The following is a 12,654-nucleotide window of genomic DNA, read 5'->3' as shown; positions in this document are numbered from 1 at the left end:
CCCGGATGGAACTTGAGGCACCTGCACCTTCTCTAAAGACCACTGCTGAGCTTTGAAGACACAGGAAGCCCCCCAGGCCCTGGGAGACCAGCACCGCTGCTCAACACGCCTCCTTTTCCTTCCCAGCATTACCAGCAAAGGCTGAACTCCAACTCAGAAAATTCCTCTTGGTGAGGCAGTGATCCGATTCCAAACCACCAACGTTTAGTTATGACCAGGGGGCTTAATTCTTCAAGGAAGTGCATCATAAAAGTCACCCCAAAGAAACCTCCAATTGGTGACATAAAAACGTGTGTGTGTGCTCACACTCATGTATGTGCGTGTGTGCCTACGGTACACAAGTGACTAGGGGCTCTTACCCTCCTTTCCACTTTTCCCACCTCTCCACACAGAAGTAAGATTAGCCACATATGCCTGCTCTTGTTTTCTCTGAAATAATTCTGTAATTTCAGAAATATTTTTAAAATGTCTGGTCCTGGCTCTACCCACTTCTAAGCCAACCTTTACTGGCATCTTTGGATCTTCCATTTCAGAAGAGAAAGCCAGAGGACAGAGAATAACCTACTCTCAAAATAGGCGAAACAAGGTCTCATTGGAGAACTGAAGGCCTGTTGAGTAATAGCTTATAAATCCCCCCTGATCAAAAAGTCAGCCATGTATCATGTTAAAATTATGACTCCAGCCTCAAGGCACTGTATTCTGTGCTTGAAACAGAAGTGATTTTAACCAGTCTTCTGAACTTCAGAAGGACAGACTGGTTAGTAACTCAATGGTTTGCTTAAATTTCAGGTAAGAAAAGGTATTGGACTACATCCCATTTCTACCCCTCTCAACATCTGAGCCAAAAGTCCTACGTTATGGTACCAATAGGAAATTCCAGGAATTGTTTAAAGGATTTTTAAATTACTAGAGCCCAGAGGCCTTTGGACCTTTTTTGATAAGTTTAACCAAGAATTTGTACAGTGATCTTCACTAGGACTAGAAGTGGCAAAAACAAAACAAAAAACAAAACAAAACAAAACCAGGGTCAAGAGGATCTTTGAAACCAGTTTTGGTTTTTTTTGGCCTGTAATGGAATTTTATCTGAAAACACGGCACTTAAAATATTGCAAATATTGCTAAGTGTATGTGAGACACCAGTTCAGAGAATAGTTATGGTAGTTTATAGTTTAAAGGAACAGTTGCTGTAATATGCTTGCTACTTTGATGGTTTATAACTATTTTAATCTACAAAGTGTAATGTAATGGTCAAAGTATGATACATTTTTAACAGGAGTTAGCAGAAGCATAGTTATTATAGAGGCTTTTTAAATTAATCAAATCGGATAGCATAAACTAGCTCTTAGATAAAATACATGGTAACCCTGATAACTATCCCAAGAAAGAAAAGAGGCACACGACAAGTGCAATAGTTTAAATATACTGAAGTAGTTTGGTATACCAGTTTAAATATTTTGATGAGCCAACTTCAAACTGGCTAAAATAATTTAGGTGTTGACTCATTTCACTAGGAAGTCTAGAGGAGGAGAGATCTAAGACTTGGAGGGTGTGGTGGGTCATGTTTTAATTCCCAGCTCCCATAACGCCATCCAATGTCAGCGTCATCCTAAAGCTAGCTCTAGCCAAGATTGCCTGATACAAGCTCAGAAAACCAAACGCCGCATGTTCTCACCCTTAAGTGGAAGTTGAACAATGAGAACACATGGACACAGGGAGGGGAACATCACACACCTGGGCCTGTCGGGGGGTAGGGGGCTGGGGGAGGGATAACATTAGTGACGGGTTGATGGGTGCAGCAAACCACCCAGGACGTGTGTGTACCTATGTAACAAAACTGCACGTTCTGCACATGTAACCCAGAACTTAAAGTATATGAAAAATAAATAAATACATAAATAAATAAAGATTGCATGATAGTTGTCAGTAGCAAAAGAATCCAAATGCTTTCTCTTCCATATCGGGGAGAGTGTATGTTTCTGTCCCGGCATTCCAACTTGGAACGCTGAGCATGGCCCTGACTGGAGCGGCTTACGTCCTGTGTCCCTTGTTAATGTTGTGGCCAGGGAGATGGTTTGTGCAGATCGGCTTTTCCAATTATGATGCGTTTCCAGTGCTGGGGATGAAATCACTTCCTGAGAAGGACAAGGATCATGTGGAGGATAGACACTAGTAGTAAAACTGGGGAACGAGGAAGACTGAATGTTGGATGTTCACTATATGGACAACTGGTCTGAAAGACACTAGCAAGTCCATGGCTGCATTTATTGAAAACTGCTGTTAGTATAATACTAATAAGAAAATATACTAATACTAATAAGAAAATAATTCCCAGATTACAAACTAACAACAACAACAAAATTTCAAGGCCAGTATGTTTCCTTTTTTATTATTATTTTTGTGTTTGACTTAGATGGTTGAATGTTTTCATTTTCATTTATAAGCATTACATTAATTTCCATGCAAAAACCCAAGATCGCATATGTCTGATTTCAATTGGCCGAAATCCAACCCACGAGTTTGGACATTCAAGACCAAAATGAACACGTTGCTTGACCTTTCCATGAGTAGACATCATGGGTGTCCTTTGAAAGATCAGCAGGCCTCCTGACCTCTTAAACACCAGTTTGCCATGAGTCCATATGAAAACAGGGAGCCAATGCCTTACAGCACCGAAATGAGGCAAGTAACTTCATTCATGAAGACAGGACACCTCTAGACCAAGGATTGCACCCACAGATATTTCCTGGTTCCTGCTCTATAGCGATACCTGCTTTTGAACAAACGTGGTACCTTCTATTTGGGGATTATAAGTTCTTCCCGCCAGTTTTCCTCAAAACTCTCAGGAAGAGTCAGAGACTTTACAAAAAAAGCTTACCTCGACGACCCCAAAAGGAATAAATACAAAGACACCTACTTTATCCAGTATGTATCTTCCCCAGCTTTAGATGGAGTCAACATGTATAAAGCTTTAAAAACTTCTCTCAGTAAGACAGGAATCAGGAATATCAAAGAGGGTAAAACAGGACCCCACTATTGAAGGAGAACGAGGCAAATGCAAAGAAGCATTCCACTGATCGAGAGAAATGGGCAAAATGAAAAAATGATAGAATTTCAAGAGTGGTTGTTAATTTATACTGAAACACACTTTGCAGTTCTGACAATGGCAAAGATTAGTGCAAATAATAATTATAATGGTATGTTCTTTAACAGGATTTAAATAAGGCTTCAAATAATTACATATGCTAAAACTAACATTTGGAAACCGTAATTCTGTTTGGAAAACTCAAACACACCCTTCCAACCACCCAGTGTTCTCTGATTTGAGGACAATTACATTCAATGAAGTTGCTCCAAAACACAATTTGTAGTATTATCACTTTCAAAGTTTACATTGTTTGGTGGAAAAGGGGGAAGCTACTCTGGTCACTGGTCAAAATAAATAAATCCAGCTAACACGCCAGGTAGTTCCCAGGTTCATATGATTCTCAAATATCAGTAGTGGTGAAAGCTCGCAAGAAAAAAAGACAAAAGCAAAATAATAAAAATAATACAATAGAATCGTTAAGCATCAGAGATTTGTTTCCTCATACCCATGAACAAATCTGCACCAAGCATGAAACAGAAAACAGCAAGAGGACTCATGGGCATTTTCATCTATGGCTCAAGATCTCCTTAAAAAGAAAAAAAACTCCAACAAACTAAAGAGCATGACAATAACTACAAAAAGTAAACAATGAAATCAGAAGCAGAATATGAAATAGTAATATACTGTTTCAGAGCCTGCACCATCCTGCAGAACCAGGAAACTTAAAATTTGTTCTTAACAAATCCAATCTAGGCTGGATATGTAAAAAACAGAAAGATAGCATCATAAACCAACACGACACATTATCAGAGTTTAAGAACCAGGGAAAAAAAAAAAAGTCAGCTAACACTCAGAAAAATTTGTCATCAATTCTGAAATGGGGCCTTGTGACATCGTCAGGATTGATAAAGACAGAGATGGACTTTCCCGGGTTCTCAGTCACTAGCTGCTGCAGTTTTTTTGCCAAACGGTCATCAGGCTGGTTGGGGTCTCCTCCGTCTGACTGTGGGGAGGGGATGCTGGTGGTGCTACCTCGCCTCTGGAGCTCCAGTGTCAGCCGGTTGGCTGCCTTGACATGCTCAATGGCAGTGCGCAAGTGCTCTGCCGGGTCTGAGCGCACAGAGGACAGCTTCCGGGCGTGAAGCATGACTGTCTCCTCAGACAGGTGTTCCAGCATGTTGCACTGAGGGATGAAATAATTGGGGCACATCTTGTTGACCAGACAGTGTTGCAGGTCATCGATGAGGCCCAGCAAAAAGTGGGCTGCATAGTCTTCTTGCGCCAAGTAGTTGGCAGGAAGTCTGTCGCAGGCCCAGAGCATCATGCTCCGCAGGTGATAGGGGCTAATAGCCTTGGGCCGGGACAGCAGTTTAATGATGATGGCTTTGCAGGCCTGATAGGCCTGCATGAGGCTGCTGGAGATGCACTTCTTCAACTGCACCTCGCTCCTGGCAAAGGACAGCCGCCATTCATTGTCCTTCTTACCCTTGTAGGAGCAAGCAGGCACCAAGTAAAACCCACTGATGACCTCTTCCTCAGTAATCTTCCCATCCCAAAAGTGGTTCTCCATGAGCCAGCTCTGGGCCACCGCAGGCCAACCTTTGAAAGACACCACAGGGACAATATCGTACAACATGCGGCTACTCCCTACACCCAGAATGATGGAGATGATGGTCCCATTTTTTTCTACCTTCTCCACCTTTGGCATCCCTCTCTGGGGTTTCTTCTGTATTTCTGATAGGACAATGCTGATAGAATCATAGAACCAGTCAGCCACTTTGGTAGGTGAGAAGAAGTAGTTGGTGGCACCATTGATGTGATCTACAATGGTGCAGCAGTCTTTCCATTTACTGATTGTCCCCTCATCAAAGAGCCGAAGGCTCAGCCAAGAGTGGCACAAGGCTGAGTGGCGCATGTCGAGTGTCACAGGCTGATTACGGTCATGCAGCTTGAGGGCTGGCACCAAGAGGGTAAAGTCCATATCATAGTCAGTCCCCCGGGCATAGACATTAAGCTCGTCTAAGTCCAGGTCCACCACGCCTTCCCGGACACCTCCAGAGAGCAACAGGTACTCATTAGCCACTGGAAGCTTTTGGTCCAGCTTTTGCACCATTCCTAGAAATAAAAAAGGAAAAAAAAACAACATTATTATAGGAAGCACAGACATAAAGAGTCTTATGCATGAATACAGAATGTTCTGAGGTTCCAAGAACCAAAATTCATTATCAGTACAAAATCAGATCTCAGGCTGCTGCACAGATCTGGTCAACGGTACTTTTACACTAGTGCTAGAATCCACCCTTTTCCAAATGGAAGAATTATGATAGATTTTTCTCTCTTAGTGAAAAGCAGTATCATTTTCAATAATAAACCAGGGCCCTTCTTCCCCCAGTCATCATCTCAGTTAACGGAATTGCCATCCACTCAGTCGTGCAGACTGAAAACCTCAGTACATTTCAACTCTTTGCTGCCCTTCTACTGCCAAATCTTTTCCATGAAACCTCTGCCAGGGTTCTCACCTCCTTCCCTGTTCTCCATCTCTCCTGCCATCATAGGAGGTTCGGCCTTTTTTATCTCTTGCCAAAGCAGTTTTCCTTCCCCAGGCTCTTCGCACTTCACTTTTCGTTGTACCAGCGGTTCTCAGTGTGGGCTGGAGACATTTTCAGGGGTAATGAGTTCATAACTCTCTTTATAATAATACTAACACATTGTTCGACTTTTTTTTTTAAGAGACAGGGTCTTGCTATGTTGCCCAGGCTGGTCTCAAATTCCTAGTCTCAAGCAATTCTCCTACCTCGTCTTCCCCAAGTGCTGGGATTACAGGCATGAGCCACCATGCCCAGTCTTGTTTGACTTTTTTACTGTGTTGCCATTGTACTAATGGCACAAAAACAACGGAGGATAAAACTCCCAGTGCTTTAGCAGCAGCCAAGACACTGATGCCAAACTCTACTAGCAGTCAGTAGATCTTTTACCACTGACATGCATTAGCAATTTTTTTAAAAACCCAGTTTTACTTAAGAAAATCCTTGATGAAGAAAAATAAGTTATTTTATTGAATCTCAACCTTTGAGCCATTAGAAAGATTATTTTCCTAATAGTCTGTGTGAGGAAATGGCAGTAACCATAAAACCTCTCTTCCTTATACTGAAATGGGAAATCTGTTTTCAGGAAAAGCACTCACGTAACTGAGTTGTGAGCTGAACTAGCTTCTTTGTTCATGGAACACCACTTTTACTTTAAAGAACAATGGAAAACTATGGGCTATTTAGATTTAGGTATTTGGCAGACATTTGCTTCAAAAATGAACAAAATGAGCCTGGCTTCAAGGAAATTACTGACAATATTTATTGCCAATGATAAAACTGAAACTTCTAAGAGAAAATTAAATTTAGAAAATTCCGCACCGTGAGCGTGACAGCTTCCCGAATTGTATACGTTTCTGATTAAACTGGCGGTGACATTAACGAATGTGATTTCTGATGAGATTGTGAGTCCTTTTGAGAACCATGTCTCATGTATTAAGCAGGCATAGAAGACTCCGCGCATGCAGTAGGAACATAATTGAAGCTATGACTAAATGATAAGGGAACGAATGCATGAAATTAATAGGTGGATAGCATTAATAGATAGAATGAATTAACATAAATACTTAAAGGCTAGACTAAAATGATTGTTCCATAAACAACATATACGTTTTCCCTCCTTCATTATATATGTGCTTATGCTTGATTAGCTGACAAACTACCAGCATCATCCTGTGATTTATTTAACAGCGTTTCCCCAAAGATCATAAAGACCTACCACAAATGATTATAATATTCCATTATTCATTGTAATTCATAGTTTACTCTTCATAGGAGAATCCCAAATCAAATAAACCATATGCACGTGTTTTGTTACTATTATCGTTACACTCTGAATGTTTGTGCCCCCTACTCACATGTTGAAATCCCAACTTTCAATGTGATAGTATTAGGAGCTGAGGCCTCTAATAGGTGGTAGGTGATTAGGCGTGAGAGTGGAGCCCTCATGAGTGGGATTGGTAGCCTTATAAAAGAAACCTCAGAGCGCTTCCTCACCCCTTCTGCCATGTGAGGACACAGCGAGAAGACAGCCCTCTATGAACCAGGAAGCTGTCCCTCACCAGACAATGAATCTGCAGGCACCTTGATCTTGGCTTTCTTGACCTCCAGAATGGCGAGAAAGAAATCCCTGTTGTTTATAAGCTACTCAGTCTAGGTCCTTTGATATAACAGCCTGAATGAACTAAAACAATTATACTTTAAAATTTAACGCTCATTTATTAAATTGTGCTCGTTTTCACTCTTTAAAATCCTATTTTCCAAACCACATGAACCATGAAAAAGTCTTTTATTTAGTACCATTTCCTTACACACAGAAATATGGCACGTTATCATTTTCTTTTTAAAACCGTAAGTTAGCCAACATTATAGTGTCAACAATTCACCACAAAGAACATCCAGCAAACCTGACTTCTTGGCTGTTTCTCACACTATCTGCACTGTGATATGGCATCCAGGTCCCTCTTCAATAAAGGACTTATTCCAGCTGCTTAAATGCTATCCCTTAAGGATTGTCTCAGCTGCAGAAGGCCGTCTTCACCAGGTCAGGTCCTGTGGCTGGGATGGGGGTTGCAGGTGCACATCCAGTAAATGATTGGTGTGGGAGTGTCCCAGCTCAGGATACTCTGAAGGGCCATTCAAACTGAGTTCCCAGTGGGGTTGGCTGTGGCAAATGATGCGCCTGCAGGGAAGCTCAGCTTCTCCTACTTGAACCTGCTTCCTTCCCCACTTCGACAGGTGTAGATCCCAAGGGTGCTGCCTCATAAACATCCTAACTCCATTTCAGAGGCTGCTTCCTGAGAAACCCAGCATACTAAATACTATCTAAGCAAAACAGAAGATACTACCTACTCCCCAAGCAAAAACTGTCTTCAGCATGGAAAATATGTTTTCTTTTTAAGCCAAACTTAATCTGGATTGAGGGTTCTTATAAATGCCAAGACAAAGATCCGTTTCTCAAATGTCATTATCTTTTAATATTAACCTCATCTTTGCCAGGTAAAGAAATACTACCACCCTACGTTTTGGTTATTGCTTTAAAGGATAAAATGATTTCTCAGATTCAGGTTAGGTTGTGAAAATCATTTTCATTATTTTATGAACTCACATGTCAGAACAGTCAGTTTCAGTGAGATATATTTGATAATGAAACAGTGTACTCCTCATTATTTCAAACATTCTTTCATTCTAGCATTCAGAATACCATAAATATACGTGAGAAACACTGTGAAATGCTGTGTTGTGGTTAGTAAGTAAGATCTGAATCTATTAAAGCTATATTGTTATTTGAGTACCACACTGCTGCCTCCTCTTAGGGACAACTAACTCAAAATCCTATGTATCCTTTTGTCCTGGACAGAAGAAAACCGGTTTTGAGCCCACCAGCTAAGACTTGTCTATCTAATCAGGGTAACTTGTGCATTAACAACCTAGAGATAATCTGTCTACAAAAGTGCCACTGAATTTTGCCTTGGATTGTCACAATTCTGTTTGGAGAGTCTTGGGTAAGCCATAGCTAAAACTCCCTTCTGCCCTCTGCTGGATATAAGAAGTTTTAATGTGTTTTCACTTGTCAATATATACACTAGAAAATTCCTGCCAATGATAAAATACTCTCTTTCCTCCCAACTGATGCTTATGCATCTCGTTAAAATGGTGATCCTTTATTCAAAGGAGTCAACATCAAGTATTTGGCTAAATTCTAATTTTCAGGAGGTAGGGTAATTTTGAACACTTCTTACTCCTTTTAAAGTGAAGAAAGCCCTTTAGCAGCAGAAAGAATACTGCAGACACACATTTACTAAGCCCCTAGAAGTTAGAAACAAAGTCCCTAAGGCCACACTGTTCCAGAAGCTAATCCCTTCTTACATCCACATTTCCATTTAGCCTCCCTGAGCGCATTAGTCTGCAATTTTACAAACGATACGGTAACACAACTCGAGCCTTCCCCAGCGTTATACAAGCCCAAATGTCTTCCTTGAAAACTTTCCTGGGCTAAGTTTAAGTGAAAATGAGCTGACATCAGCTATCATGGCAGATGGGTTGCCATGCAACCAAAACACAGGGCTGGAAGGGAAAAAGACAGAGGAGGGAAGCATTTCAACTGTACGCTTTGGCTGTACGGATCAGTTCCAACAAGTGCCATCTCTGCAATGAGCCAAGGTTTTTTGTGTAATTATGGGAGGATAAGACCGAGTGACCCTGGCTGTTTAGCTGTGAGATTATCCAAAGGCAGGCGTGGGAACAAAAGGAAGATGCACATACACCACTGAGCTTGTTAGCAGCAAAACAAAAAAGGGATAGAGGATAGCTATTCCCTTGGGTGGGTTTCTTCTTTTCATGGAGGCACTGGCATATGCCTGCTCTTAAGTAAAACTGCCACTCAACCTCCTTTCCTGTGATTCTCCATTTCTTGGTTTTGATATATTTCAGAGAGTTTTTACTTAAGAATATCTTAATAGTACCCTTTTATATAGATACTCAGGTCCTAAGTTTAAGGAATGTGTTTCATGTCATGCTTTCAGTTATCTGCTGATTATCTTTAGAATATCAAGTGAAAAATGGAACTCTGTCTCTGACTTCTTTATGTTCTAGTGAATAAAACTATGTCATATTCCACTAAATTGAAATTGCAAACCTTCATCATGCAAACATATAATGCCAGATTGCTAATACTAGAGCACAAAAACTAAGTATCATTTCTTGTTGTCTTTACAAGCCCACTCCAGTAAGTCTGTGAAAGCTCAAATAGAGAGTTCAAGAAATACTAAGTAGATAAGTCAAAATAGTACTTGTATAGATTTCTTTAAAACACACACACACACACACACACACTCTTACATATTTTAAGGGAGAAAGATTTAAAAAAATAAAATTTTTATGTCTTATAATTAAAGTTACAACATTAGATAAATTTTATCTTTTTACATACTTTTGAAACTATATATATATATATATATATATGCCTGAATATCTCAGTAATATTCATTGTTTCATATAAAAGAGCTTCCTTTTTTGGCTCCAACTCATGTAGCACACACCAGTAACAAACAGTGTCTTATTCCAGCAGTGGGTTTTAATGGAAGGAAGGGTACAGGGTGGGATGATGTTGACAAAGTCCTTCTTTGATTCTGATGCATCCCCTAGGATAAGTCTCCTTGGTTGACAATAAACAATATAAAACCTTCCTATAAAAATATTATGGTTTATGTTTCCAGGGCGGAAGTATTTTCGTCAAACTTACTTGACATTCTGAGAAACATCTGAGATGTGGGCATGGCCACCTTTTTCTAAGAAAGTCACTCATCTATGAAATACTTAATGACCCCAGTTGGAAAAGGTTTTAGGCCTTTCCTCGTTCATGCCCAGAAATCATCTCTCTGAAGAAAAAACTGGTTCCAAGAAGAGAAATCACTCATTCGAGGTCATACGGCCTTAGTGACAGACTACCAGCATTGTTGCATTCCAACATTTGTGCAAAGATCAGAACGGCACATGCGTACTGATCTCCTCACGACAATGCACAGTGGCTTCAGGGGGAAGCAGCAGACGTCTCAGGGCAACGTGCCGGCTTTGCATTTTTATTGGTCAAATCTTTAGCGGGACCTGGGACAACTGGCAGAACATGTCTGGCCATCCACACTTATCGTAAGGAAGAAGGGGCCTGGCTTGCCTTGAGAGAGCCATTAGTATTCCCAAATAGACTGTGAGACCCTGGAAGTACAGAAGACAAAAACGGAGCTTTCCAGTTTTTCAGTAATATTCTGAGTTATTAGTACTCACAATTATAGTATGTTTTATATGTCAAAGAGTCTGTTTTATTTTGCATAATTTGAGACAACTGCATGTAATCTTACTTTTTAGAAAACTGATTAATTCACATATGGTAATGGCAATGCCCTACTGACCAGACTATATATATATATATATATATATATACACACACACACACGTGTATAGTAAGAGGGCTGATTCAAAAGATATCTCTCAAAGGAGTCTTTCTTTGTACTTCCCCATTTTGATACTGATATGTATGCAAGAACACTGGACTCAAGACAGGCTTGGGCTTGGATCCTGGGCTTGTCATTTACTATTTAAGTGAGGCTGACAAATTAACCTCTCTAAGCAATTCTTTATCTATTAAAAAACAAACAAATTGATGAAAAGTAAGTAAATGCATATAAAAACCCACCCTTACAGGATTGCGATGAAATGTCTAAGCACATCGTCGATATTTAGCTCATTTGCCCCATATGTTCTTCCCTTTTCCTACCACACATAAAACTGGAAGAGCAAATAACGCAGACTCCACAGAGTTATTTCAAAGGTTTAATTAAACAAGATAATCTATTTAAAGCCTCTAGCACATGCAAGGCACACAAAACATGTCAGAGGAAGGGAAATGAATGAAGTATTCTCTCCCCCGGCTGTACCAAGACTGCTGCTAGCCAAGGCTGCTTTCTCTGAGTGGATGCCATCGTGTGGCACGACACACAGGGTGGCAGGCAGAGGGCAGGCTGCATTCTAGCTCTTTCTTGTCCTCTCACCCAGGTATCCCATGGAATGAACACCCTGTACATCCTAGTGGAGGGTCTTGACCTGAACTCGTAAGTTAGCACTTTCGACACCTACTGTCATTGTGAGCTGTGTTCATGGTGTATCTTTCCTCCTAAACAAGATAACAATACACAATCATCCCTTGGTCCAGGAACGCCTACATATGCCGAAACGTGTGCATACTCAAGTCCCATGGCTGACCTTGTGGAATCCGCTTACACAACAAGTTGGTCCTCTAAGTAGGTTTCATATCCTTTTCAAATAGTATATTTTCAATCCGCATTTGATTGAAAAATAGCCACCTATAAGTGGACCTGTGCAGCTCAAACCTGTGTTGTTCAAGGGTCAACTGTGAAGCATCTGGCACAGTAACTCACAAAAAGGCATGGCAAATGAAAGATCCTATCTTAGGCGACATCTATAACCTCCTTGTGGTCAAGATTTTTTTGCTGCATTGCTAGTGTAGACTTTAGATTAGAAGGCACCTGTTTTTTGTGTGTACCATTTCTTTCAATCAACTTGAATATCTCATTAACCATAACCTAGGATTATGGAATCTGCTGCATAATAGAATATGAAATCCTGTCAGCATATGTGTATAAAAGTGTTTACTAATAATCTAAAAGATGGGAAGAAAAAAATGCCTCTCTAATCTTCCATTATTTTCCTTCTTAAAAATTAAAACTGAAGGTCTTAAAAATGGGTGGGCTTTGTCAAAGTCTTACAAGCTATTTTAAACAGAATGAACATGAGTTAGACCTGGATTCAAGTCCAATTCATTCATGCCAACATCAACCACTGTGGACCTTGGTTTCCTTAAACAAAATTGTAGAATAACAACTGGTACAAGTTTGTTGGGTGGTCATGGGAATAAAATGAGAAAATGCACAACAAATTACTTAGTGTGTGGTTTTGTGCTTAGTTGGT

The 12,654-nt window shown here is 40.4% G+C and overlaps 1 protein-coding gene across 2 annotated transcripts in view; it reads right to left on the bottom strand.

Moving 5' to 3' along the window:
• Positions 1-2,358: 2,358 nt before the first annotated feature.
• MB21D2 (Mab-21 domain containing 2) overlaps positions 2,359-12,654 on the bottom strand; it is a 119,354-nt gene continuing 109,058 nt past the window's right edge. Inside the window, exons 2-3 of one of the 2 annotated variants that reach the window (XM_005545389.4) lie at positions 5,605-5,735; positions 2,359-5,200 (exon numbers count right to left, since the gene is read on the bottom strand). In XM_005545389.4, coding sequence (XP_005545446.1) covers positions 3,936-5,200; positions 5,605-5,638 — 1,299 coding nt within the window. In that variant the 5' untranslated portion in view covers positions 5,639-5,735 and the 3' untranslated portion in view covers positions 2,359-3,935. The remainder of the gene's footprint in view (positions 5,201-5,604; positions 5,736-12,654) is intronic. The other variant, XM_005545385.5, reaches the window with a different exon arrangement.

Source organism: Macaca fascicularis, chromosome 2 (assembly GCF_037993035.2).
Source record: "Macaca fascicularis isolate 582-1 chromosome 2, T2T-MFA8v1.1".
Taxonomy (NCBI): domain Eukaryota; kingdom Metazoa; phylum Chordata; class Mammalia; order Primates; family Cercopithecidae; genus Macaca; species Macaca fascicularis.
This window is presented reverse-complemented; position numbering and strand designations above follow the sequence as displayed.